Genomic DNA, 26,540 nt, shown 5'->3' on the forward strand with positions numbered 1-26,540 from the left:
TATATATATGTTCTAGAAGGTAGAGAGAAGCATTCAGCCAAAAATACTTGAGTTCATGAAATGAGTGGAAGAAAATTATTTGTTTAACTTGTGTGGTAATATATAAAAGAATGAAATTATATCTAAAGTTTTCTCAAGAATTATAATGCCATTCAAAGTCTTTCAGTTCTACACCTTTTTTTGTTGTTGATGAAGTCAGATAGTCAAGTTATGGATAAGCACTTAGAATAGTCTCTTGTTTTGTTCAGCCACTTGTAAAGCCTCTAAGTAATAATTCTTTCATTGTTTAGTTCAACCCAACTTAATATTTGTTCGAAATTCGACTTATTATTAATTTGATAAATTTAGTTTTTTAATCAAATAAGTCGAGTTGTTAGTAAATCAGTTGAATTTGAGTCTCTAAGTAATTCTAAGTGTGATGCAACAAATAATATACATAGATTTGGAGCATTTTATATACGGATAGAGGGACATAAATGAAAATCTGAATCATATAAACATATGGTAAGATAAAGTTCACAATATCACACATTTACATACATAATATTTACTATAGCAACATATTTTAATGGGTGTGTACATGATAAATATGTAGCAGAAAATCAAATGAACTCAAAGCGCATGAGAAGCTTTACATTGTTGTACATATCTCCTTTCTGGCTATACAATGGAACTGCTCTAATTCCACTTCTTAGTTCCCACACAGGCAAGCATGTTTGGCCACCAAAATCATCTTTCTCAGACATATCATATTCATGAACTTCTATTCGAAGCAACGCCAATTCTGGAATCGAAAGCGGAAACTCGAATACCTCATTCCAACTAGGTAACCAATTATCTTCTACTGCCTTAGTTTTTTTCATAATGGTATCATAAGGTACTCCAGCAATTCCAACCTGCACAATAAGAGTTTATCAAATAGGTTTAAAAGCTAGTATATATGAGTCATTAGGAACATATTGTAGAGTATGTTAGGAGTGTCCGATTTAGTTACATGTCAGACACGGACACGGCGTAGACACGGTAACTATTTTGAAGTGTTTGTGCTTGATAGAGTAGAACGCAAGGACTCATTTATGAAGTGAAAATATGGATGTGATGACTCGAACACGACGGTGTAGTAGATCATCTTTAACTTACTCTTGTGTAGAAATCTGGAGGCGAAAATTGATCAAAGTGTGTATGCTTGAAATCATAATACCATCCTTCACCCATATATACAGTCACCTAAATAAGAGTAACACAAGTATGATCATTGTTAGGATCTAGACTAGAGTGTAGAGACACTTGAAGGAGGCAAATATAATATGCATACAATAAAATCCTTACTTTCAAAGTAATCTTCACAGGTGATTCAACTTTGGGATCAAAGACCTCGTTATTCCATCCACTGTTTAATAAAAAATCTGGTTTTTTAACATAACCACACCCGCCATTCGCTTTGAACATTCCTTGCATCACCCAAAGAGATCTTCCGTAACCCTGTCACGAAACCACCCGAAATGAAAATGTTAAGAGTAATTATGCATAAATTGACCTCATACTATTTTATACGGGGAGGATTGTCTAAGTTATTATAAATTATTCTCGGCTCATATTTTCAACTGATGTGCGACTTTGATACTTAACAGAAAATTGATTAGTAGACATCTATCATGATCTTAGTATCATTGTCAAGGAATATAATTTATGATCTTAGATGTTTCTCATAGCAATGTCCTGATACAACTAGCACAATCCAACAAGACAAATGACAGACAGTGTCATGATCTGAGTGAATGAAATCTAACATCCTCACCGGTGTGAAAATCACAAACAAATAACACAATTCAACTAGACTAACAATGATTATAAGTCATCCTTAAAAAGTAATGCGCCGAAATTTCAATTTGTCACAATGCTAGGCCTCACACTTTTAGTATAGTAGCTTGAAGGAAAAGGTTTAATCAGGATAATAAAAACGGAGGCAGAGGTTGAGAAGGAAGAAATAGAAACCTGCATGTTAAATGCAACCATTTGAGCTCCATGCATCCACCCAATTAACGGATTATAATTTGATGACATGATGCGAGTTCCTTTCGGATACACTCTCAGTATGTTCTGCTGAGTAAACCTGCCAACAATCAGAAAATAAGTACCTATCTTTTCATTTGTACATAAAAAGGGTTTGTATGAAAGCTAAATAGGAAGAAAATGAGCTTTATATTGTTTCAAAGATTGAGAAAACTTTTGGATATGCCGTCTAAATCATAATGCACTGAGAAGTTTCAAATATGACCACTAAATCTGTCATATAGGTGCTATTAGCATTAGGAAGTATTAAGAACTTAATGCAGTGCAGCATCAAGAGAGGCAACAAATCATAGTCAAAGACTATCTTATCTAGTACTGCATCTCATGTTTCTTAAACTCATGGAACCGTAAAAGATAGAAACAAAGCTCATCAAACAGTTAAGTTTTACTAAATTTGCTTTGGAATAGAGAGTTATAGCCAGTTCATGTCATACAGAATAAGCCAAAGCACACACACAAATGAGTTATCACACCGGAAACTGTTACAAGTACCTGACAATTTCTTTTCCATGAGTTATAACTGCTTTTTCAAGCTGTGGCTCACTTAAACTTAGACGTCTAACTTTATCAGGATCCACTTTGAGACATTCCTCTAGTCCGCCTTTAGGCTTACCAGCATGAATCGTAATTAAACGCCTGTATTCAGCCGATGCATTTTGGCGCGACCTTTCTGATTCCTCGTGATCATCCTCGTCATTAAGATCGTCTTCAATCACATCACTCTTCAGAAAATGGTATGCCGTAAAATGAGTAAAAAAAAATCACCCTTTATAGAATAAACTTATTGACAATTAATTTACAACATTGTCTTAGTCTCAAACCTTGTAATCAGATATAGTACCACCTCTCAAACTCGGGACTTCCTTACCCCATGCTTCTTCATCACCTTCAGTCTTTCCCTTATGCAAATCATCCTCTTTTTCCTTCACTTCTTTTTCCTCAAGATACTCCTTAGGTGGTTTTGTTGATATAATAATCCTCCTTTTAAGTGATTCAGGAGAAGGGAATTCGTTGAAATTTTCCGAGCTAGGACAAAATAGTATGTCTCCGAATGTTTGAGTAACCATCTAAAAATAGGAACAAGATTGTCAATTGTCAAACATAAGAATAAGAATGTAAGCATTTTGAATTCTTGTAGAACTCCGAGTAACTAACCTCAGCTACTTTCGCCTGAAGATCCGGAGTAAGGTGGTCTTCGAGGGTTATTACAAGTGGATATTCTGATGCAACAAAGGCATGCTCCTTAATAGACCTCAAACATTTGATGAGTGCCACAGGAGTAGTTAATGTCCTGTATTAAGAAGAAACAAATACATACATCTATGTTTCAGAATTCACAGGACAAAACATTCTAAAAAAGTGTCATTAGTAAACAATATATTGAAATAACTTCATATCATATGTAACCTGTTCTACAAGTTTACAACCATGACTTCTAGTTAAGGTTTTACTAAACAGAATTAAGATTGCATCATTTTGTTGAAATTAGTACATAAATGGATATAAGTCTTCATCAAATTGTTGGAGATATAATTTCCTTTGCCAAATTTTGTACTAAAGGCAACTCATGCTCACAATTAGGACATTAAAGTTTAAACACGACCGCAACTGCAATTTACGAGAAACAAACGAGACGACTTTAGATCATGCATAAAACTCAATTTCAAATTCAACCATTAAATTTACCTTCCATGAAGAACATCCACATCATCCTTTGATGCATTAGGCCATATATCCAATTCAATCACCCTTACACCTCTATGCAATGCCTTTATAATTGGAATATCACTGCAGTCACTGCTAAGTTGATTCCCAGTTAGATATGAATTATGACCAGTGTATATGAAATAATGAGACAAGGGTGAAGTCATATCATTGTGCACCTGAAATACAAGAAATAACCATTAATCAAACATGAATAATCAGAAAAAGAGATTACATATAATCAATTAATTTGTACATGATATAATATTGCATTGAAAAATGATGTTTATACATTTCAAGAGTTGTTGGATTTAGTTTTTTAAGATTGATTTTCTTGTTTTGTATTCCTTAAACAATGTTCTTAGATACTTAATCATTAACGCAACCATTACAATAAATTCAGTTGAGTACCCCTATAGGCTTTTCTATGCATAAGACCCACACTTACCTTAATGAAGCTTTAGCCCCTAACTCACTTAAACTTTTATACTTACACAATCTACATGCACATTCATATTTACATGTTATACATCAATTCTACCTTATAAGACTCTACATCTGTTTAAACTTGCATCAATCTATGGTTTTGTACTGATATGGAACATGATATCACATTTCTAGTATTAAACAAATGTTTTCCATTATCAAATATCAACCTTGTAAAAGGTTAGAAGGGCAATCCAATGTACGAGAACCTATCTAGTAGGGCCTATCTTGGCCTGTGGAGGTAGATGTACGCAATATTTCCAGGATTTGAACCCGTTTTTCCAGATCACAAGACAAACAACTTTAACCTTGCGCCGATGCTAAGATACAAATTTGGGAGTATCCACACTAAGAGGAAGAACATTCATAAATGATGAAACTTGAAAGCATAAAATAACACCAAATCCATAAATGCAACAAAGAAAAAGAGTTAACATTATTTACCACACTTGAAGGTAAAAGAGGAGAGTTATTTTGAGTAAAGAGAAACTTAAAGAAAGTTTCAAGATTCAATCCCCTTGAATGAAAGAGTGTCAAATGTTTAAGACCATCAATGATATCTTGTGCTTCCTCAACACTTATCTTCTCTTCTCTCTGCACCTCAACCATGAAACTCCGAAGGTTTGAAGCACTCATGATACCATTATCGGAGTAATGATGGAAAAGGGTCCTTATCTCCGGTGGTGCTTCCGACACGGCCAGCTTGAACCGTCGCCGGCAACAAAAACATACTTTATAAGTTTGTCTCGACATAATTGGGTTTGTTTCAAAAATGTTTCTTTATAATATAGAAGAGATGAGTATAATGAATGTGTTTGTGGGTTGTGTTCTTTTTTGAAGATAACGTTGTTGTTATGTGAGAATTGATGCGTTACTTGTGTTATAGGCAATGGTAATGAAAGAAAGAGAGAGAAGTATTATCCAGAAGATGGTGTAATCACGTTTGCATGGACCCCACTTTTCACCATATTAGAAATCAAATCAAAGAAGAAGAATTATTTAATTCATTAAATGAGTTGTTTTGGATGGATGAATTGAATTAGAATAAATCTAACAAACCTATTATATTTAGAAAATAGAACAATAACTTTACCTAATTCCTAATTTCATTTTATAGGATTGAATTTACAATAATTATTTGATAATATGTTTAAACTAATTATTATCCAATATAATATTAATTCAAAATATATTAATATTTCAACACACCATGTATCATAATATCAATAAATTATTACATGGTGTAGAATTAATGATCTCGATTATATTCTTGTAGTTTTTTGTTGGTACTATCTAATATATATTATCATCTTATTATGAATAAAGAACTAATCATTCTTTAAGTGTGTAGTTGGCCCTTTTAATAAGTGTCATTTCTAAAATCAAACTCTTAACTTTTTGGTATTTCTAGAAATCTAGCAACCATTAAACCAACGCCTTCTTGATAACTATGGCAATTGATTTCAATAGCTTCATTTAAAATTTAAATTATTAATACATTGCTCAATAATGAGTATTTGATTGAGACTATTGATACTTGGATATAATAATTTGTGGGTACTATAGGCTTGGAACATGACAAATATGGAAGGTGGGGGTAAATATGAGTGGTGTTATGGTTGCCACATGGTGATAGTAGAGTAAGAGTAACTAGATAAGTGGATGTGTGAAACATGAGATTATGTATATATTTTGGAAGTGCTTAATCATTGATATTTTTGTTTATTTTTAGAGGAAAAAAAGCATTTTAATTTTTTTTTGTAACTAGTGGAGTTTATTTTGAGTGTTTGTTTGTTTCATAAGCTCTATTTGGAGGTTAAGATTATTTCTTAACACTATTTTCACTTTCAAATCTTTTTTGCTATTATACCCTCCTAACTTAGTTTATTAATTTATTCAAACAACTTTATACTCATAATTTATCTTATAAAAGTGATTTTTTTTTAGTCTTTACACAACCCAAATGAAAATATTTTTTCTTCATACTTGTTGAGAGGGTGAATTCCATTGTTACCGACTTACCAAGTATGAGAAGAGTTGAGACACCACGTTTTAAATCAAAACCTTAAAACATTAATTTTATGTGTATTTTTTACTTATAAACTCTTTCACTCATTCTCACATATCCAATGTGGGACTTCACACTTAATTACTTGAATGCTGTAAGTATAAAATTCAAAAGAACTTGTGACAACATTGGAAGATCTTAATACTGTTTATATTAACATTGATTCATAGTACATTTCTAATAACATATTGAAGCCAACAATGGAAAAGGGCATAAAACTATGTCTTACTATAAACCTTTGCAGCTACAAATACCAAGTAAGTTTAATTCATGAAAAACTACCTAACAATTTCATGTCCATAGGATTCAAAAGCCTTTACAAGTTTTTGTACACTAGCATTGATTGTAAAATCAAGCTTTTGTACTTAGTGGCAAGGTTTTAAATTTCGGCATGCAACTCTTACAATCAATGATATGTTAAGGTTCTGAGAGTTCCCAACACCGTATCATGGTCTTGTGGCCACATTTGTTCAATTGGCACGGGGTTGTTCTAGCTTAAACAAAGATCTCGAGTTCGAGTTTCTGGAAATGCAACCATGTTAAAAATTCAGTATGGAGATCGGCGAGCTTTGTCGTCCATTCTACCGGACTTGAATTTAGATTAGTTAGCGGCTTAGCGTCTCTTATGGAGCCCGGATATTGGACGGGTTGCAACATGGAGTTACACATTGATGGACTATGACTAGTACAAACAACAATCATGTGTTACAAAACTAAGTAATGTTGAAGACCATATACTAGATGCTACAATTTATTCAACATTTTCAAGCTGAAACCTCATCAAAAGCTTCACAGATTCATATTTCTTCCCCCTTTTGTCATATAGAGGGACGGATCGAAATCCGTGTCTTAGCTCTGGCACTGGTAAACAATTCTGCCCTGCAAAGTCATCTTTTCCTCCCTTATCTTTGTCCTTTACTTGTATCCGAAGCAAAGCGAGTTTCGGAACTGTCAAAGGGAATTCAAACTCTTCATCCCATACAGGAAACCATTTGTTCATGACTACACTTGTATGCTTCTTGACAGAATCAGCTGGCACTCCAACAATACAAACCTATCAGACAGTAAAATTATTATGTATGCTTAGAATATCGAGGTGTGGATGAAGACGAATCAAAATTCTAAGCACGAATACAAAAAGAAACTGCGTTAAATTAGCCTTATGAATTAAGGTAATTTTCACACCTAACAGTATACTATTGTTGACGTGTTTATTAGCATTTGTGATCGAATCCTACACAATATTCAATAATGAAACATAGCATCAATATAAAAAAGCAATAATGTTTAAACTATGAAACAAATATGATTATGCAACTAACCTTAGTGTAAAAATCTGGTGGAGAGAATAGATCAAAGTGTGTTGAACTGAAATCTGATTTCCAACCTTCACCATTGTATACTTTTACCTATTGTTGAACATGGAAATATTCAAAATTGCATGGAACAAACCAAATTCCTTCTAGTAAAAAGATTAAGAGCATGCTAACCTTTAATATCTTCTTCACTGGCGAAGTTCTTTTCGGATCAAACTCGTCCTTATCTGATTGTTTACACAACAGAAACTCAGGCTTTTTTACATAACCACACCCTCCATTTGCTCTGAACATTCCTTGTTGATACCAAAGTGGTTTTCCATGCCCCTATAGTTAGGAAACAGATATGTTGAATGCCTTAAAGGTTTCTATGCCGACACTCGTCGAGTACAAAAATTGTGATTTAGATTCTCTCATTTTGTTTGAGTGAAAGCTCTAAAACTTTTTAGCCAAGAAGATTAAACTTACAGATCTTAAAACTCTTAGGCATATTTTAGATAAGGGACATATATAACTCATCATAAACCATATCCTCCTAAGTCATAAGCAATACTTTAACATGCATATGAGATTGCATTGCATCACTATAGATAAAATCTGAAGGATGCAACTTAAGTTTCATAAAGTTTCAGCTTATCTATTCTAGCAAAGATACAAAAACAAATTCGGGTTATTCCTATTATCTGAAATTTTTTGCTTTACGGATTCGGTATACTTTCCGAACCTGAATATTGAATGCCACCATCTGAGCTCCATACATCCACCCTAAATGTGGCCTAAAATTTGAGGATTTGACGCGTTCTCCGTTAGGAAAGACCCGAAGAATATTTTCCCGTGTGAACCTGAAAAACATAATAATGTGTTTTAAGTCATCATGGATCAAAGGTGTTGTCAGATATGGAAATGCTAAGCATCTTTTCAGCCATTGGTACCTAATAATATCAGTTCCATGAGATTCGGAAGCACTTTTGAGTTTCTTCTCACTCAAACTTAGCCTTCTAACTTTACCATCAACTTTCAGTAGTTCCTTAATAGTACCTTTAGATTTCACACCATGGATTGTAATCAAGTGTTTGTATTGAACTGCGCCTCGCAGGTTCGGTTTTTTAGTGCTTATATCTTCCTCATCTTCATAACTTTCATTCTGCTATCCATTGAAAGAGATAGTAAATGCACATAAGTCATAATTCAAATTTATTTTCTTCTTGGTTTTGGCTTCATTATGAGAATTATTTTATCAAAATGATAGTACTTTTTTCTTACCAGGTACTCAGTTTTCAGTTTAACCATAGAATCTAACAATGCTTTTCCACATAATTCTTCTTCATTTTGAGGATCTTCTTTAGGTAGTTTGGTTGATATAACTACTTGCTTTTTCAACGATTCCGGTGAGGGGAATTCTGTCAAACAATCTGTCTGAGGACAATGTAGCATATCTCCAAATATTTCAGTTGCTATCTGCATGAACAGAAACAGAAAAAAAAATGAAATAAGATCCAATCTTTTTCTCCTTTTCTAAGTGATTAATGATGAGTACCTACTTCTGCAAATTTAGCTTGAAGTGTTGATGTTAAGTGGTCTTCCAAAGTTAGAATCACTGGAAAATCAGATTTGATAAAAGCATATTTCTTTATGGATTCAAGACATTTGATTAGTGACACTGGAGTGGTTAGAGTCCTACATTGATTCAAGAAATAAGTCATAAAACCACAAGATATATAAGAAAGAAACCATCAACCTTTATAAGATGTACTTTTTTCTTCTTGTTATAGTACCTTCCATGAACTACTTTGATACCATCTTTACTTGAAGCAGGCCATAAATCTAGTTCGATTACGCGTACGCCATGTAGCAAAGCCTCTATAATCGGCTCGTCGCTGCATTCGCTGGTAAGTTGATTCCCGGTCAGGTAAGAATTGTGTCCTGTATACATGAAATAATGTGACAATGGAGCACTCATATCATGATGCACCTGAAATGACATATGTTTCATACATTGTTAGAATACCCTTTTACCATAAACTATTGTTGCTCATAGAAAATTCATTATAATTTTATAAATGTCCAAAGCAAATTATAGAGACATAAAAAAAAATAATAACAATGGAGCAAATAGCATAGGTTATACATTAAATAAACCTAGTATGTAAGTATTGTTGTATCATTAATTGTTATCTAAGAAGGTTTTTGAGTCCTTGAATCTGAATTTTTGGTGCTTGTTTCTTTGTGCAGCAACATTTCTATGCATGAAACAATTACTACTTATATCATATGACATAGAAATTTGGTATCAACATTATTTTTGCAAGTTACACAATAACATATTGTATGGCTAAATTTTATTTTTAGTATTATTTAATGCAACTATAGCACATTCAAGGATTTTTTTATAGCTAAATTTTCTCAGCTATCTCAAAAAGACAGAGAAGAAACATGCCTCATTTTTCAAGGGACCATTGAAATCATGAAGGAGCAGAAAATTGATGAAATCATTGAGACTAAGTCCTTGTCCTTTACACCCTTCTGCATTACATGTAGAATTTCCTTCATGCAAAATCTTCTCTATAATTGGCTCCAAATCTTTTATGGTGCAGTTTTTTTCACCTTGGTACTCCATCATGAACTGAAGAAGCTGATCATTAAACATAAGGTTTCCACCATTAGCAAACTTTAAGAATGTTTTCTTAATATCCAAAGGTGGTTCTGTCTTGTGCACTTCAAACTTTCTGGTCAAGAAATTTAACACCTTGTACTTATGAACCTTCACTTTCATTTTCATACTCATTCTTCTTTGCCAATATATATATATTTCTCTATGGATTTGAAGAGAAAAGAAAGATGTAAAGGGATATATGAACCTTGAAAACAAGACCCTTTATTCTTCTGTCTTGATATGTGATTGAATACTTACATTTATGGATGCAATTTAAGAGTAAAAAAGATCACAGCAAAACCAAATGTTCATATACTAAAATTTGACTCTTTTTTTATTTAGGAGGGTGGAAACCATTGATCAATATAAAATCAAGAAGACTTGTATAAAAAAATAGTTAACAAGCATTGGAAAAGAAAAAGATTTGTTGGGTTAATACTTTATAATATAAACAAGACAATGCTAGAGGTAAAGTATGCTGCTAAGGTTTATGTCAAACATTTACTAGGTATTATGTAGTGGAGGTAGATATAACAAATATTAAAAAAAACAAAGTATACCTTGAATTAGTCAAAGTTTAAAAAATATTATGAAAATAGTAATTAATGAGGGTTTTATAACTTGCTTTAGGATTGTGTAAATAAAGTGTGTAAGAGCACTACTTAACGAATGTAAAAGAAGAAAATTAGTCTTACAAAAGTTAAGTTTGACATTTTGAAAATATGGAAACATATTTTTGAAGATAAGATCATCGACACCTGATACGTGGTTCTCTTTGGTACTGGTGCGGGTATGAGTACGTGGTATATTACCCTGTCAAATACCGGTATGTTAGGGGTATATTTAGTAGAGTTTCTATAGCTCTCTACATAGTTTTTTTTAGTGTTGCTTCTTGTAGGTTTGCATCAACACCATAGGAGAAATACCTACGGAAAAAAAATTCTTATTCGTTTTAACTCATGTAAGTGAGTATATATTATCAATTATTATTCTTTTCTTTTACTTAAACTGTAGACAAAAATCTGGTTCGTTCTTTAAAGGAATCAGTTCGCAAAAGAACCACGAATTAATACGAGAGAACCAATTTACGATTCGCTAATTGTATTTGAATGGATAAGATTTATTTTTTATCTTCCATAAGCAAATACTTAATGTGGCCATTTCCTAAACTCACATTCCTCCATTTAAATCTACTTGAGGAACAAGTCAACTTTGCCTCCAACCATGATTCACAAAATTGTATGTATACTTAAGACCTTTTCAAGAAGAAAAAAACACTTTCTCTTAAGCAGCCACATCAATTTAAAAGAGTGCTATTCAAACAGATTAATTTTCTCCTACTTCATCTTCAATAGATTTTTTATGGATCTTTATTGGATAAGTGTTTATTACATTTTATCTCAATGCAAGACTCAAATACTTATTTTATTTATAAAGAAACATGTGTGTGATAAAAACTTTACAAAAGGAAGAAAACAAGAGATTTATCATATAGTGGGAAGCTAATAAGGTGTTTCTTTGATCGTATAAGGTTTTACTAAATTCTCATATTGATCAAAATGTCAATATTCGATTCCTTTGAACGATACTTGTTGAAGGTAGCCATATACCAAAAAAAGATTAGTTCCTTATTCAGAAAGTTGATAAGATATCTCAATAGAACCAAAAAGAACCTACATTTTTTACGTGTGTTTGGTAGAATTTCAAAACTAAATTATAATTCTGAAAAAACCAGTCTTCATGAAAAATGCCCTTTGAAGTTAAACATAACTGAAATTGTTTGCTAAATAATTATCAAAGATAATAAAATCACATACATAGCTTTTTTATGCCAATAAAAACTTTTTTTCTTCAATAGATGAATTATAAACACATTCAAGAAGTCCAAGGGGGTGAAACGATTTTATAATAACCCAAGAAATTAAATATATGAAAAATGTCCCAAAAATCTTTCAAATTTTACACAATGTGTTCTAATTTCTAGATTTAGAATATGTAAAAAATAAAATAAACTATAGTTTAAATATAAAATAGTGCTTCGCCTTAAAAAAAACCTTTAAAATGGATAAATATGGTACATACAAAAATAGAGCCTTTTCTCATTGAACATAGTTCACCTTTTAATATTGTATGCACTTATAAAAAATATTTTTCTTTCCCAAAATAAGAAAATACTATTTTGGGTAATTAAAATTAAATTTGTCATATCATAAAATAATTAACTGGCACATTAGGTGTAAATTAACAAATTTGGGTAAATGGGTTAATCACTAAATAATATATCTTGTAATAGCAGTTAACAACAAATAGTATAACCAACTAATCAGTTAAGGTTTTTTTTTTGTTTTGCATGTTCTTAACAAGAAATAGCTAGCAACATAGAAGTTGTAGTAACAACCAATTATTACATACTATGTTGTCTTTGTTATGATTCTATATATACATTCATGGTTGATATCTATTGATTAAAAAGGTTCTAACTTTTATTCTTCAAACAAGAAGAAATATAGAACCTTTTTATTAAGATCACATTACAAATCTCAAAGGGTGAATTCACAAGAAAAGAAGCTATGGAAAATCATGTAAGTAAATCATTGGGATGTTATGTAGCAGAAGTTGCAAATCCTAATAAAATATGGAGAGGTGAAACTGTGCTTGGATTCTACCTTCCTAACTTGGCTGCACAAATTGCTTTGATCTTATTCACCACTCGTTCTTTACACTATATTCTCAGACCCCTTAATCAACCTCTTATTGTTGCAGAGATTATTGTAAGTATATGTGTTTACAACTTTGTTTCCATACTTAATTTGGTCCTTTCATTTTCAAAGGCTTAGGAAGAAGAAAAAAATCGCGGTCGTTATGAACAAAAATAAGCGTCCGATGTAAAAATTATGAAGACTCGAGATACATATTCTTTTTTGTATAGTTATTGATTCTAGAGTTACATTAAATCACAAAAAGGTTTTACAAGAATACATTTTTGTTCATAGAATGAGCATTTCCCGTGTTAATATGACTAATTTGTCGTGTAATTAATCTAAATAGGCGAGTTTCCTGATGAGTCGAGCTATATTTGGGAGTGAAAAGATTTTTACAGACCTTTACCGCATGAAGTCAGTGCTGAATGTTGAAACTGTGTCACATATTGGAATCATTTACTATGTCTTTCTCATTGGTTTGGACATGAACATGGATACTATCCTTAAAGCAAAAAAGAAGGCTACAAGCATTGCTATGTCAGGAACATTCTTTGCAATGGCACTGAATGGTTTCATATATTCTTTACTTCAAAAATGGCACACTAAGGATTCAAATTATTTCTCAGCATATGACACATCTAGAGCCTATTTATTCTGGAGCTTAATTTTTAGTGTCACAAGTTTTCCTATCCTAGCTCAAATCCTTGCAGATCTCAAGCTTCTCTATACTGGTTTAGGTAAGGTGGCCTTAACAGCAGCTATGATCAATGACTTGGGTAATTGGCTCATGTGGGCACTTTTGGCTCCATTTGCTATTCATAATCTTGATATAGCCATATACTCACTTCTAAGCAACATAGCCTTCGTCCTTTTCATATTCTTCGTGTTACGTCCTTATCTGGGGAGGATAATTATACACAAAACCAATCAGAACGAGTGGGACAACAACCAGTTGTTCTTCGTGATCATGGGCGCTTTTGTTTGTGCAGCTATCACAGATATCCTTGGGACACACCCTATTGCCGGGGCTCTAATGTATGGGATGATCATACCTCGTGGTAAATTTACGGCTATGCTGACAAAGAAGTCCGAGGATTTCGCAGTTGGTTTTCTGTTACCATTGTTCTTCTATGGCTGCAGCATAAGACTAAACATAGTTAGTGTTGTGCATGCATATGGTTGGCTCCATATAATGGCAATTGTGCTATTATCATGCATCCCTAAGATTTTAAGCACCATAATAATAACTTTCTTCTTTGGTATGACTACTCTTGATGGTGTGGCTCTTGGACTACTCATGAACACCAAAGGCATCCTACCAATAATAATGCTAAACATTGCCTCAGACAAGGAGGTATTTAGCGATTCCATATATTACTTGTCAATTTTTGTGCTATATCAAGTAAAATTTCGAGTAAAACGTGTTAGTATAGTTTCTCCTAATAGATTAATCTGTGTAGTTGACTTTACCTACGAATGGAAACTTTGCTATTATTCGAACTATCACTAATACCAGGTCTTGTTTTTTCCCTCAGATTTTGAGTCGTGAGGCCTACACAATTGCGTTGATGTCGATTTTAGTAATGACCCTAATGGTGCCTCTTATCATCAATCTCATATACAAGCCAATGAAGCGGTTTGAGCAAAACAAGCTAAGAACTATACAGAATTTAAAGGTTGATGCAGAGCTCAAAGTTTTGGCTTGTGTTCATAACACTCGCCACGCTAAAGGAATGATGAATCTCCTTGAAGCAAGCAATGACATTAAAGTTTCTCCATTACATGTTTTTGCTCTTCAACTCATTGAACTTACTAGAGCTACCACTGCCCTTTTTGATGCCGGTGACGAAAAATCGAATCACCAACAAGCTGATTCACAAGAAGATATAGAAAACATTGCCAATGTTTTTAAATCTTATGCAGAGGGGAAAAATAACACTGAAGTGGAGACCTCAGTTGCTGTGTCTGCATATTCAACCATTCATGAGGATATATATAACTTAGCACAAGAGAAACAAACAACTTTTATTCTCCTTCCATTTCACAAGCACTCAAGCATAGAGGGTATTCTAGAGTTAACAAAAAGTGCATATAAAGACATAAACCAAAATGTCATGCTAGATGCACCTTGTTCTGTTGGGATCTTTGTTGATCGCGGTCTAGGGTCATTGTTAAAAGTCAAGTTGAAAGTTCTTATGCTCTTCATTGGTGGACCCGATGATCGTGAAGCCTTAGCCGTTGCTTGGAGAATGTCGAAAAATCAAGGGGTACAACTCTCTGTGGTAAGAATTCTTTTGTTAGAGGAAGGTGCTGAAGTGGAAGCATCATCATTTGCTGAAAATCACGGACTATTATCTGCAGTAGTTGACAATGAAAAGCAGAAGGAGTTCGACGATGAGTATGTGAGTTCATTTAGACTCAAAGCAGTGAACATTAAGGATTCTATAAGCTACTCAGAAAAAGAAGTCCAATCTGGTGATGATATTAAAGTAGTGATTAGTGAATTGGACAAACTTGGATTTGATTTGTACATTATAGGACAAGGGACAGGTAGAAACTCTTTGGTGTTATCAAATTTATTGAAATGGACTGATTGCCCTGAACTTGGAGTTATAGGAGACCTAGTGGCCTCAAATATTTTTGGTTCATCTTCTTCACTTCTTGTGGTACAACAATACGGGTTTGGGGGAATGACATTTGGCACCGCTGCTCAGCATCCTAGTGAAAATATCGAAGACAATGATGGGTCGGAGGCGCTTTTTGTGAAGGTAGAATAGATTTATACATCAATGCTGATTAATTATTAGAGAAGTTCTATGAAGAAAAGGAAGAGTTAGTATCTAGGAAGTATCATCCTGGACTGGAGCATAAGCCTGCGAGTGGAGGACAAGAATGAACACTGTCAAGCCGAAGAAGTTGAGAAGATGAAATAGCTTCAGACCTTGCATTGGATGATGAGTAAAATTCTCGAGAGACGAAACTAGTTCATCCTTTCGTCCATTGGAACTAGGAAGTTTCTGCAGTAAAATTCTCAGGAGAGGAAACAAGCTCATCCTTCCTAAGTTTCTGTGGCGAAGATTGAATGAACAAATCGAGAACATGAAGTCTGAGAAAGTAGAAACTTATGAAAAAGTGTTCAAATGACAACTTGGTTACTCTCTAGAGAATCATAAGAGGGAGCACATCTTTATGCCATTTTTAAGTCTCTCTGCTTTGTTTGGTCATTTGCTTCTTCTATAGTCCAGGAACTGATGTTTCAACAATCTATTTTGTATTTTCCTTAGAATGTTTCCTCTTCAACAACAAAAGAGAACTACAGATAAAAATATGGACTCAAAGAGCTTATAAAATCAGCACCATGCATTGTATATAATTCACCTATAAAAACTTTCACACTGCATTCTTGCACAACAAAGTTCCATAGATTGAATGTCAAACACTTCCTGATCGACCCATGTATAGGTCCATCACCTTACCTAGGTAGATCTCCTACTGAGGAGTCCTATCTGAGTGAAAACTCCTACAATTGCCATCACTGGCTAGTGACTTCACATATAATGTTGCCAATTGCAGAAAACCAGCCTCAACTGTAAATAAAAGCATGTACTTGAGACCAATGACACATTAGTTTCATCCCACAATACACTCTCCCTCCTCATTAATCTCTCTATCTCTCTTAATGCTTCATATCAAACTTACGCATTCTGATATGTATATAATATATATATAATAACTTTATGAGCATCCTAAACCCATATAAGCCGATGTTAGAATTTATTTTGAAGAGAAATGAGCAATGGATTATGGATATGAAATAGGCATGACACTAGGCCTGAATCGTCAAAGAAATTACACAAAACCAGTGAAATTAATGTAAAAAGTATTCAATATTTCTCACTCCACCTTTCCCCTATCAATGGGGATTTACATCATGCTACACAACCTAATACATGAATACCCTGTATGGTATAAAGGTTAACAAAAAATGAATGACTTTCTCCTTTCCCTTCTCTTAACCTATAAAATTAATTACTCAATCCGTGGGCAAAAAGAATCTTCAAATTTGGAAGGAGTTTATGACCACAGAGAAAAAGAATATAATTTATTGTTTTGTGTTTTTTTTAAAGAAAATGTAGCAGAAAATAAATTAGGCTGATTTGGTCTTCTTTTATAATCCTTAATAAGGCAATGACTTTCTTAGTTGTAAAAGCCACAATGCTATGTGCATTCCCCAAAATCGTAGTTCCAGCCAAATCTTATCCAATTCAACACTAAACCATGCTAAAAAGGACTTGCTTTGCGACATCTTTGCATCAATGACAGCTTTGGAAGAAACCTTTCCAATGATAAGAAATGTCTCTAGAGAAGATCCCTGAAACTGTTCAAAATACCCCAAAAAACAAAAAATTCTAATTATAAACAGAAACAGCACTACGATGCATTCTAAAATGCTACTATACTTGTATAGTTGTATCTGCTGGATTGGCTAATGTGCAATAAAAGAGAAGCTACATTTGTATGAAGAAAATTCATCAACCAATCACATATGTAATGAAAGTATAGGGAAAACATGGAATGATATGTACCAGAGCATTGTTAACAGCACGTAAACAGTCATTTGTCTTCAGCATCAGAAGAATCACGCGAGGTAGTCTCCTTAGAAGGTCCGAGATTTCTTGGACATATTCAGAGGCATACATCTGCAAAATAAATTAGGATTTCATTTTGGTGATTCTTTTCCTTGTGAGGCCAGTCTTAAGAGGATATTTACTTTTTTCAAGTTGTGGGGTATCTAGGTTTCATAGGTTAAAAGGCAGACAAGTGCAAGATTTATGATCCAAAACATAAAGTAATGACTGAAAAGCAAACTCCGTGAACCTTTGAACCATAACTAACCTGCAGTTCTAATCGTTCACTCTCATCTCCTTGTATAACTAAATGATCCATGGATGGATCCACAACTCTATCCCATGGTCTCATGGTTAGAATTCCAGCAAAAAGAGCATATAAATCCTCTCCAGCGCCCAATTTTAAACTGTATTCCTTAATTGAATTAGCATCAGAAAATACTAATGCCTTCCACAGTCCTGCATAATTAGTTCTTGTGTCGAAGTCAAGCTCTTTATAGAGTCCATGGTCTAAAAGAATCAACTGTGGTTTTCTCCTGCCTGTGCATGAGGAAAAAAATAAATGTTCAAAATAAAAAAATAAAAAAGTGAAAATCATAGGGTGTCAACAATATAATTATTCTAAAATCCAAACAAAAAACTGCAGAAAAGCAGACAAGCCAAAAATATCAACAGAACAAGATTAAATAAATAAAAGGAGATGGTAAGTATTTGCCTGTGGATGAGAATGGAAAACACGTCAAACGTTATGGTATTTGCAAATGGAAAATGTGTTTTTATTAATTTTGAATCAGAAAATATTTATAATGATCTTCCACTATTTTTGTGAACTGGGCAATCGAAAAACTAGATCTTGCAATATAAATGAAAAATTAAATAAACAACCATTGGAAGTATAAGATGTGTATGTGTGCCACTACTTATACAATGATGGTACTGTACCTAGTTTATTAGAGTAAATACACACATGGGAAGGCTAACTAACCATTCAATTAATGCATGCCAATATACCGTAATCTACAATGTGTATATATTTCTTCTTTCAAGAGGCTATAGAAAGAGTTTAAGTATGGCAAGGGAAAAAATCCTTACCCAGAATGCTACTTTTTTCAGAAGGCAATGGCCGAACCAATAAGTTAGCAGCATGTGGATCACAATGCACAAATCCATGCTTGAACATCATTTCAGCAAATGTTTGACTGACCTGTAAACATAGTGATCTATTTTACAAAATTACTCTGTTGATAAACTATGCATGAAGAGGGTGAGCATCTGTCTAGCAGTAAGGTTGCTACTTAGTGATTAAGATGTCACATGTTCAAATCCAAAAAACAACCTCTCCGCTTGGGGGTAAGACTATGTACATCTACACTCCTTAAATCCTACTAGGTGGAAGCCTCGTGCATTATGCTTCCCTTTTCGATAAACTATGTCGGGTACCAATTGCATTAGGGAATTACTTATCATGAACTTACCAATATTGAAAGTTCATGTGGATTGATCCCTAGTTTTTGAATGGTCTTTACGTCATTTACATGAACACCATCCATAAACTCCATTGTTAGCAGCTTTGAGGTACTCAAATTCCAATATACTTTAGGTGCATATACATAATTTGCAATATGAGGAGACAACTTCCGGAAGTTTTCCAAACACTTCTCACTGTTCTTTGCTTCCATCAGAAAATCCAATTCCTGTGGCAGCCATAATATTAAGTAACACAATCACAAATCGTCCAGCAAAAGTGGAAAACATGAAGGAGAAAGAAAACAAAGCCCAAAATTGATGAATAAGAAGACATGAAATTACAAAATCTCACATATATCAAGCATAGTTCCTGACTAAAAACAAATATTAGGCATGCTAACTGAATTGGAGACGTGCTTGAGGTGTAATTTGTAATTGAAATGTGCCTCCCAAGTTTAAAGAATTCTTTAATTGCACATCTATAAGGCCTATGATGCTTGCCTTGTGACCTAGAGGTCAATGGTTAAAATCCTAGAAACAACCTCTAAGCCTGCGCACATCAACTCTCACTAGAGTCCATTGGGTGAGAGTCTTGTGCACTGGGCTAAACTATCTTAAAGACATGGTTTATGATAGAATCGAATGTGATACTTTTGTTTCGTCCATGTAGACAACTCTCCCCACCTGGTAGGAAACCTAACAATAACAAGATAACTCTCCCCTGTCTCACCACACACCTAGGGCATTGCTTCAACTTTATTGCCAAAACCTCTCCGGCCCCCAAGCAAATCCTTTTGGTCTCCAAGAATCTTCAGTTTCCAAGTTTCCTAAATCCTAACAAATTTCAAAATCTAATTGCATTTCATAAAACCTTTAAAATTCAATCATATATATCCTTAACTCATATTTCATATATTTCCAAGGATACATTTTTTAAGGATAACCATAAATAAAACCTATCATTATCTTATCAATATACATGAGGCAAAATCCCAACATAACTTGCCTTGGGTAAACTGTCATTAATCTCGTCAATCAACCACCTGCATAAAGAGGTAAACTGAACTTCAATAAACATCAATGCAACGTAACTATGGGAAATATAGGTAACTCTTTACAATAGAGACAACTTGGACGATTCAGTTTTTGAACAAATATATGTATAGACATCCATCAGTTGCAGCAAGCTTATATATAAGACTTCAGAATTTAGTCTAATGCAGGAAAACTCGAAACAGCCAATAACATTATAGCAGTACCTGTAATCAAAGTTGGGGAAAAACCTATGCAGAGTGTTCACAATAAATTCCACAATGGCATTATCTGCAGCCGCAGTATCGGTCAAGTGAGTATGCTGAACCTGAACATTGACATACATAACACATACATGAGCAAGACATATTCCTAAAAAGACACTAACAGTCATATTCATACAGAAGAAAGTTAAATCCAAACTACTCTTAATAGTATATAGCCAAGAATAATTAGCAACGATTGAAACCTTCACAGCAACTTTCTTGCCATCATGTGTGCGGGCAACATGAACTTGTGCTAGAGAAGCACTTGCAATTGGAACTGGATCAAACTCAGCAAATACCTTCAAAGGCAAAATTCATCGACATTTCATGAGAAACACCACAACCATGACCAACAAAACTAATCACACAAAAATGATGATTTACCAAAAGGAAATGAAGCAAAGAATAAATACTTTATCTGGTGTTTCTCCAAACTCTTTCTCGAACACCTCACATATTTGCTCATATGAAGAAACTGGACATCTATTTAGCATAGAGTTCCTCATTGTTGTAACATATTCTTCAGGGACTAAGTATTCCTGTTAAAAAGTAGGACATTGTGCATTAGATTGGACAGGGTCAAATTAAGTCAGCGCTCTCTGTAACTTCTATCACTTCGAATACACAAGGAGAGGAAACCAAAATATACCAACTGCCCAAGATGTTGTCCAAGCTTTATATAAATCCCTCCATTCTTAAAACACAGCTCTTGAAGTTTTTGCGCCGACCGGAGGTGAACTTCATGCTTGATTTTCTCCCGCTCGGTGCTCCCTTCCGGCACTCCCCATAGTGAATATTCATAATCTAACCACAACACAGTAACAACCAGCTTATTTAATCCAATCTTCATTTTCCCATAACTCTACATTACGTTTGCCTACAAAAATGCATATATGAAATAAACAAAGATATGTGTGTGTACATAAAGCAGCTTTCTATTGTGTAACCATGGCTGGTTTAGTAATCCAACAAAAGCAAGTTTTCATAGAAGAAGCACAAATACGACACAAGACATATATAAAATACAACATGGGCACTGAGATATGAAAAATGCCGGTCTATTACATGAGGCTCCCACTTAGTAGGGTACGCAGAGGGTAGATGCACACAATCTTACCCACACAAGTAAAGAACTTGTGACCTCATGGGACACCGAGAATAAAAGATATAAGATGTTACAGAATATGGTTAGCCACGAGTGTTTAATACAAATACTTGTCATATGTGTCCATGTGGGACACTATGACTATTGTGAAGTGTTCGGACTTCCTTGGTTGTGATGGTGATATTCTTAGTTTGTTAAGGAAAACTCTTATTTTTGGATACATGTTCTTTTTTTTTTTTTGTATAAACAAGGGTATACCCTCATGGTCTTATCCTATCAGTAAAGAACTAATCTCTTTCGGCGTGCGTAGTTGTCCCTTTCGGCGTGCGTATCTGGGGATCTAGTGGGGTCACCACGCCTTGTTTAGTTTTGGAATTTGGATACATGTTCTTCATTCATCATGTGTAAGTATATATATATATGACACAACATAATGCACCATTCATATACAAGTTAAGATCTTCAACAATTCAGGCACATCAATTTTCAACAGGTTAAATATCTTAACCCCTAATCATGTTTCAGCATTCATTTCAATGAATTAACGGTGTGATAAATACAATTGAGCTATCAGATAACGAAGTTATGATAAAATAGGTGCAGATTTCTAGAAAATTCGATTGAATTAGATATACGGTTACCGAAAGCAATGTTAGCGGCAGTGACGGCGTCGCGGAAGAGACGGCGGGGGACGGTTGTGGTAAGCTTGAGAGCTGTCTTGGGATCGTCGGAGGTAGCAATAAGAGTGGCAGCTGTGCCACCGCCCACGGCGGCGGTAAGAAGAGAGAACTTGGTTGCTACGCGCCATAACGACGCCATTTTTACAATCGATGCAGTGCTATCACACTTGTATTTTGTTGCTCTATATGTCCCTTATATTATTACACCAATACATTCAATAATTTTTGTGAATGTATAAATTTTATATAATTAATAATGATGTATAATTATATTGAAATAATGTTTCTCAATATTTTTTAGACTAAGTAAAACAAAAGATTAGAATAGTGTTTCATTTTTTATTTTAAGTAAATCGTCCAATTTACTTCCCGGTTTATTCTGGTATAATCGGGTTTAACATGATCGGATCATAATTTTTCTGTTTCAAAGCAGTCAAACTCTCATAATTCGATCAATAGTCAAACCAGTCAAACTTCCTAACGATCTTATTATCACAAGAGTGCTATTAACACCCACCCACCATATTAGCACCCCAATATCACAACAATAACAAACACTCTATTAAGGAGGACTTGTTGATAGGCTACCTAACTATGAAGCTAGTAAAGCTTGGCTTTATGCCCCTAAATTGCAGGGCCCAATTTTTATGTTTATTATAAGTAATGTCAACAATTTGACTTTGTGATTCTTATTAAATTTGAATTTATTTTGTATAATTTCCTAAATATAATTTTTTTTAAGATGACCCGTTCAGATGATAAATATTTATTTTCCATTAAACAAAATATTTGGGTTAAATCTTCTGTAAAAAATATATATAATTCTGCATTAAAAGAGTTAACCTAACTTTAAAGTTTGTTTTAGGAGTACATATAGGTTGGGCCAACAAGCTTCTTAAGTAAATTCGCTAATTACCTTGGAAATCACAATAGAGTCAATATTTATTTTAATTCTTAAAATTTTATCTGTATGAATTTGGTCCCTAAAATTTTTTAAAAATCTAAAATAGTCCTAAAAGTGTTAAATATGTGATAAATTAGTCATTTTTACTATTTTATAACTCCTTATATAGATTATTTTAAATTACATTCACAAACTTTTACTATTAGTTTGAATTTTTATTTTTTTTCCAAATACCCCTCCCAAGTAAAGAATAGAATATACAAGAATAATGGTTGTCACGAAAATAAAATGAAGCATGCATGACTCCTTATTCTGAGAATGAGAGGGGAATGTTGAAGGTAGGGAATGTTATGATTTTTCTAGATATGGACATGAAAGTTCAAGAAGAATTGATTTTGGGAAAAGTGATTATAAATGAAGACAAATCTAGAACAGGTATTAGGTATGATCCTCATGGTTAATATTGTTAGTGAGGAGTCAAGTGGTGCATCACATTCGATACAAGAGAATGATGAAAGAGTTTATAAGTGGAAAAGACATAGAATCATTATTTTATTGTTTTGGTTCGAAATGTGGTGTTCTACTTATGACTTTTTACTATTCTCATGTCCAATAATAATAAAACTCCATGATGGTCGGGGTTTCTCAGGCTCAACAGTCGAGTAGATGCAGTGTATCAATTTGTGGACTGCATCATGTGATGTGGCCGCAATATTGCAGTTGCAGTGACCGCAATGCAACGCATCATACCGTATTTTGACCGCATTGGACCGCAACGCAACCGCATCAAGCCGTATCAGATGGCAACGATGTCAAAAATATATTTTTATCACAAAATAATTCACACTGCAATGGTCGCAATCCGCATCGCAATGACTAAATGGCAGTAACCGCAACCGCAACCCCGACCGCGACCGCTATCGTGACCGCAACCACAATTTAAAACACTGGTTAGATAGTTAAAAAAACCCTAATAATCATAGAGAAGTGATGTCTTTTTACACTAAGATCAGGAAAATGTTGGGCTGCTAATTTTGTTAGAAACTAAGATGCAAAAGAGGAAACAAAGTCAAAGTGATGGTTTTGTTGGAACTTTTTCATGAATGATCTTATAGTCAGCATATTTATGATAGTTAGATCTTCTGCTCAACATGTTCATAATCTGTCAGAATAAATTAAGTGACATTATTTCTGCTATATGCTATTGAAGGTTTCAATATTAATTAATAGCCATAGAAATAAGTTGTGATCTGATTTAAAAGCAATATTGGCTTCTGTTTCTGAACCATGGTTAACCATTGGTGATAATATTTGTAGTGTGTTTGGGTTAGAGAAGAGAAATTAAGGAAAGAAAAGTGGAGGAAAGAAAAATTAGGAGAAGAAAATGGGTAGAAAATTTGGTGATATTTTAGTTGTTTGGTAGGATAGAAAATGGAAAGAAAGTGGAGAGAAAATAATAGAATTATTATTAATAATGATATTTTTTTTGTACTACTAAAAGTATTTCATCACTCTATGAGTAAGGAACTAATCTCTTTCGTGGTGTGTGATTATCCCAAAAAGTGTCTACCCTAGGAATCAAACCCTTAATCTTTTGGTATTTCTGTAGATCTAATGAGACTTTATATCACTAAACTAATATCTTGTTGTTTATTAATAATAATATTGTCATGCATGTGTTACTTTGTTTTCTTTAGAATTTTAGGAAATTATCAACATTTATAAGTGTGATTAACACGAAATACAATTTTTTAAATGTATAAGGAGTTAGCGATGAGAAAATCTGTCACTAAATTTTCTCGCACAATGATCTACTATCTCAAAGTATGTCTAAAATCATGTCCTAAACTAATGAAAACATGTCATGCCAATCAAAAAAATTAAATATTCATTATTTTATCTATTTTCCTTCGTCGTCATTAATTTGGGACATTGTTTAAGACATACTTTGGGACAATCGATCTTGATCCAATTTTTTCTACTTGTTTCCCTCCAAATAATGGAGAGAAAACATAATGATATGAGTCCCACCATTTTTCTTTCCTTTCTTCTTTTCATTGCAACTAAACAATGGAAAATATTTTTTCCTTCCTTTTTCATTCATCTCTCTTTTCACCCCAACCAAACATAGTCTAAGAGTAGAGGAAAGAATGGACCAAGATCCTCTCCGAAGAGGAAAATGTATAAATAATAAAAGGGAAAAAATATGATATGACATTTTTATCATTTTAATTTAATGTAATGATACTTTTACTTTTAAATACAAAATCAAAATCAATAATTGTTTCTCCACTAGATCAAATTAAGAATATTAAGAATAAATATCACACTTTCTCACTTAAGAGAAGCTCACTTTAGACAAATATTAGGATATTAATTTATTCATGTGGGTTAAAATCGTGTTATTATGCAGCATTGTAGTTAAAATCACAAGTAGGATTGCATGACTTTATGATCTTCAAGAGCTAGCCCGTGCTCAATTTTAGCTCGTGCTTGACCTCTGTGTAATCAGGTGAAATCGCCGTCTTGAACATAAGATCAATATAATCAACGAGTCTTCCAATTCCATCTTCTGATCCTTTTTGTCTTCACCACGTAGTATATGCGTGTGTAAATTGCATTATTACGTGCATGGCATCCCTTGGTGAATACAAAAATTATGGGGCCACCCATAACCATAAGGTCAAATTTTTAGGATGCAAAGATATACTTTGGTGATGACATTTCATTTTAATTTATGTCTATTTTTGCAATATCACTTTCAGGTTATGTGGATAACCATTACATCAAAATCCAATGGATATTTTCCCCTCTATGAAAATATCCCCATACATAATTAAATATATTTTTATATAAATATGCATTTTAAACCTATAAGAATTTAAAAAAAAATTAATTGACGTTGAAAGGTACTCAAACTTAAATTAGTTAGTATAAAACCTCGATAAATCTCTAAGATCGAGAGTTCGATTCCTTATCCAAAAAAGTGAAGAAATATGATTAGTAATACTAAAAAATTAAATTGGTTAGTGGTTGCATTGTGAAATTATCTCACCTTCATAAGCATAAGTGTCCATTGTCTACTTTTGCGCTGTGCACATTCAGTTATAATCCAATGCTTCAGCTAATTGAATACTTATAAATTAGCTAAAAGTTTATAAACTAGTTAGAAATCTTACAAGTTATATATAAGCTAAAAGTTAGAAAATTTATAAGCTACCCAATTAAATTAAAATTATTTGTTAAAATTAGCTAATAAGTATATTTTGTATTATCAAGGGTATCCTCTTATTCTATGAGTAAGGAACTAATTCTTTTCGAAGTGTGTGGTTCTCCTCCTAACAAATATCACTCAAAAAAATCGAACTTATAATCTTTTGCTCAATTCTATGAATCTAATGGAACCTTTTTCCACTAGTATATTTTTGAATGACATTACAAGTAGTCCTGTTAATA

General features: G+C 33.4%; 4 protein-coding genes across 4 annotated transcripts; 1 reads left to right on the top strand and 3 right to left on the bottom strand.

Annotated features, from left to right (window-relative positions):
* LOC109328447 (phosphoinositide phospholipase C 2-like) lies at positions 474 to 5,141 on the bottom strand. Its single transcript, XM_019561915.1, has 9 exons — positions 4,708 to 5,141; positions 3,760 to 3,956; positions 3,229 to 3,364; positions 2,895 to 3,140; positions 2,566 to 2,795; positions 1,996 to 2,113; positions 1,330 to 1,482; positions 1,141 to 1,227; positions 474 to 896 (listed from the first exon to the last, which is right to left on the bottom strand). Exons 1-9 carry the CDS (start codon positions 5,014 to 5,016, stop codon positions 603 to 605), a joined length of 1,770 nt encoding a protein of 589 aa, XP_019417460.1. The 5' UTR covers positions 5,017 to 5,141; the 3' UTR covers positions 474 to 602.
* Positions 6,818 to 10,512, bottom strand: LOC109328448 (phosphoinositide phospholipase C 6-like). The gene is made up of 9 exons (XM_019561916.1): positions 10,085 to 10,512; positions 9,423 to 9,619; positions 9,189 to 9,324; positions 8,911 to 9,105; positions 8,580 to 8,791; positions 8,372 to 8,489; positions 7,822 to 7,974; positions 7,654 to 7,740; positions 6,818 to 7,385 (listed from the first exon to the last, which is right to left on the bottom strand). The coding sequence occupies exons 1-9, from the start codon at positions 10,430 to 10,432 to the stop codon at positions 7,083 to 7,085; spliced, it is 1,749 nt and encodes a 582-aa protein (XP_019417461.1). The 5' UTR covers positions 10,433 to 10,512; the 3' UTR covers positions 6,818 to 7,082.
* Positions 12,839 to 16,155, top strand: LOC109327562 (cation/H(+) antiporter 15-like). The gene is made up of 3 exons (XM_019560744.1): positions 12,839 to 13,071; positions 13,349 to 14,356; positions 14,538 to 16,155. Exons 1-3 carry the CDS (start codon positions 12,871 to 12,873, stop codon positions 15,777 to 15,779), a joined length of 2,451 nt encoding a protein of 816 aa, XP_019416289.1. The 5' UTR covers positions 12,839 to 12,870; the 3' UTR covers positions 15,780 to 16,155.
* Positions 16,843 to 22,359, bottom strand: LOC109328731 (putative ABC1 protein At2g40090). Its single transcript, XM_019562325.1, has 11 exons — positions 22,142 to 22,359; positions 21,045 to 21,199; positions 20,809 to 20,934; positions 20,599 to 20,694; positions 20,357 to 20,457; positions 20,104 to 20,140; positions 19,106 to 19,324; positions 18,723 to 18,834; positions 17,899 to 18,170; positions 17,589 to 17,702; positions 16,843 to 17,380 (listed from the first exon to the last, which is right to left on the bottom strand). The coding sequence occupies exons 1-11, from the start codon at positions 22,317 to 22,319 to the stop codon at positions 17,180 to 17,182; spliced, it is 1,611 nt and encodes a 536-aa protein (XP_019417870.1). The 5' UTR covers positions 22,320 to 22,359; the 3' UTR covers positions 16,843 to 17,179.

Source organism: Lupinus angustifolius, chromosome LG15, assembly GCF_001865875.1.
Source record: "Lupinus angustifolius cultivar Tanjil chromosome LG15, LupAngTanjil_v1.0, whole genome shotgun sequence".
NCBI lineage: Eukaryota > Viridiplantae > Streptophyta > Magnoliopsida > Fabales > Fabaceae > Lupinus > Lupinus angustifolius.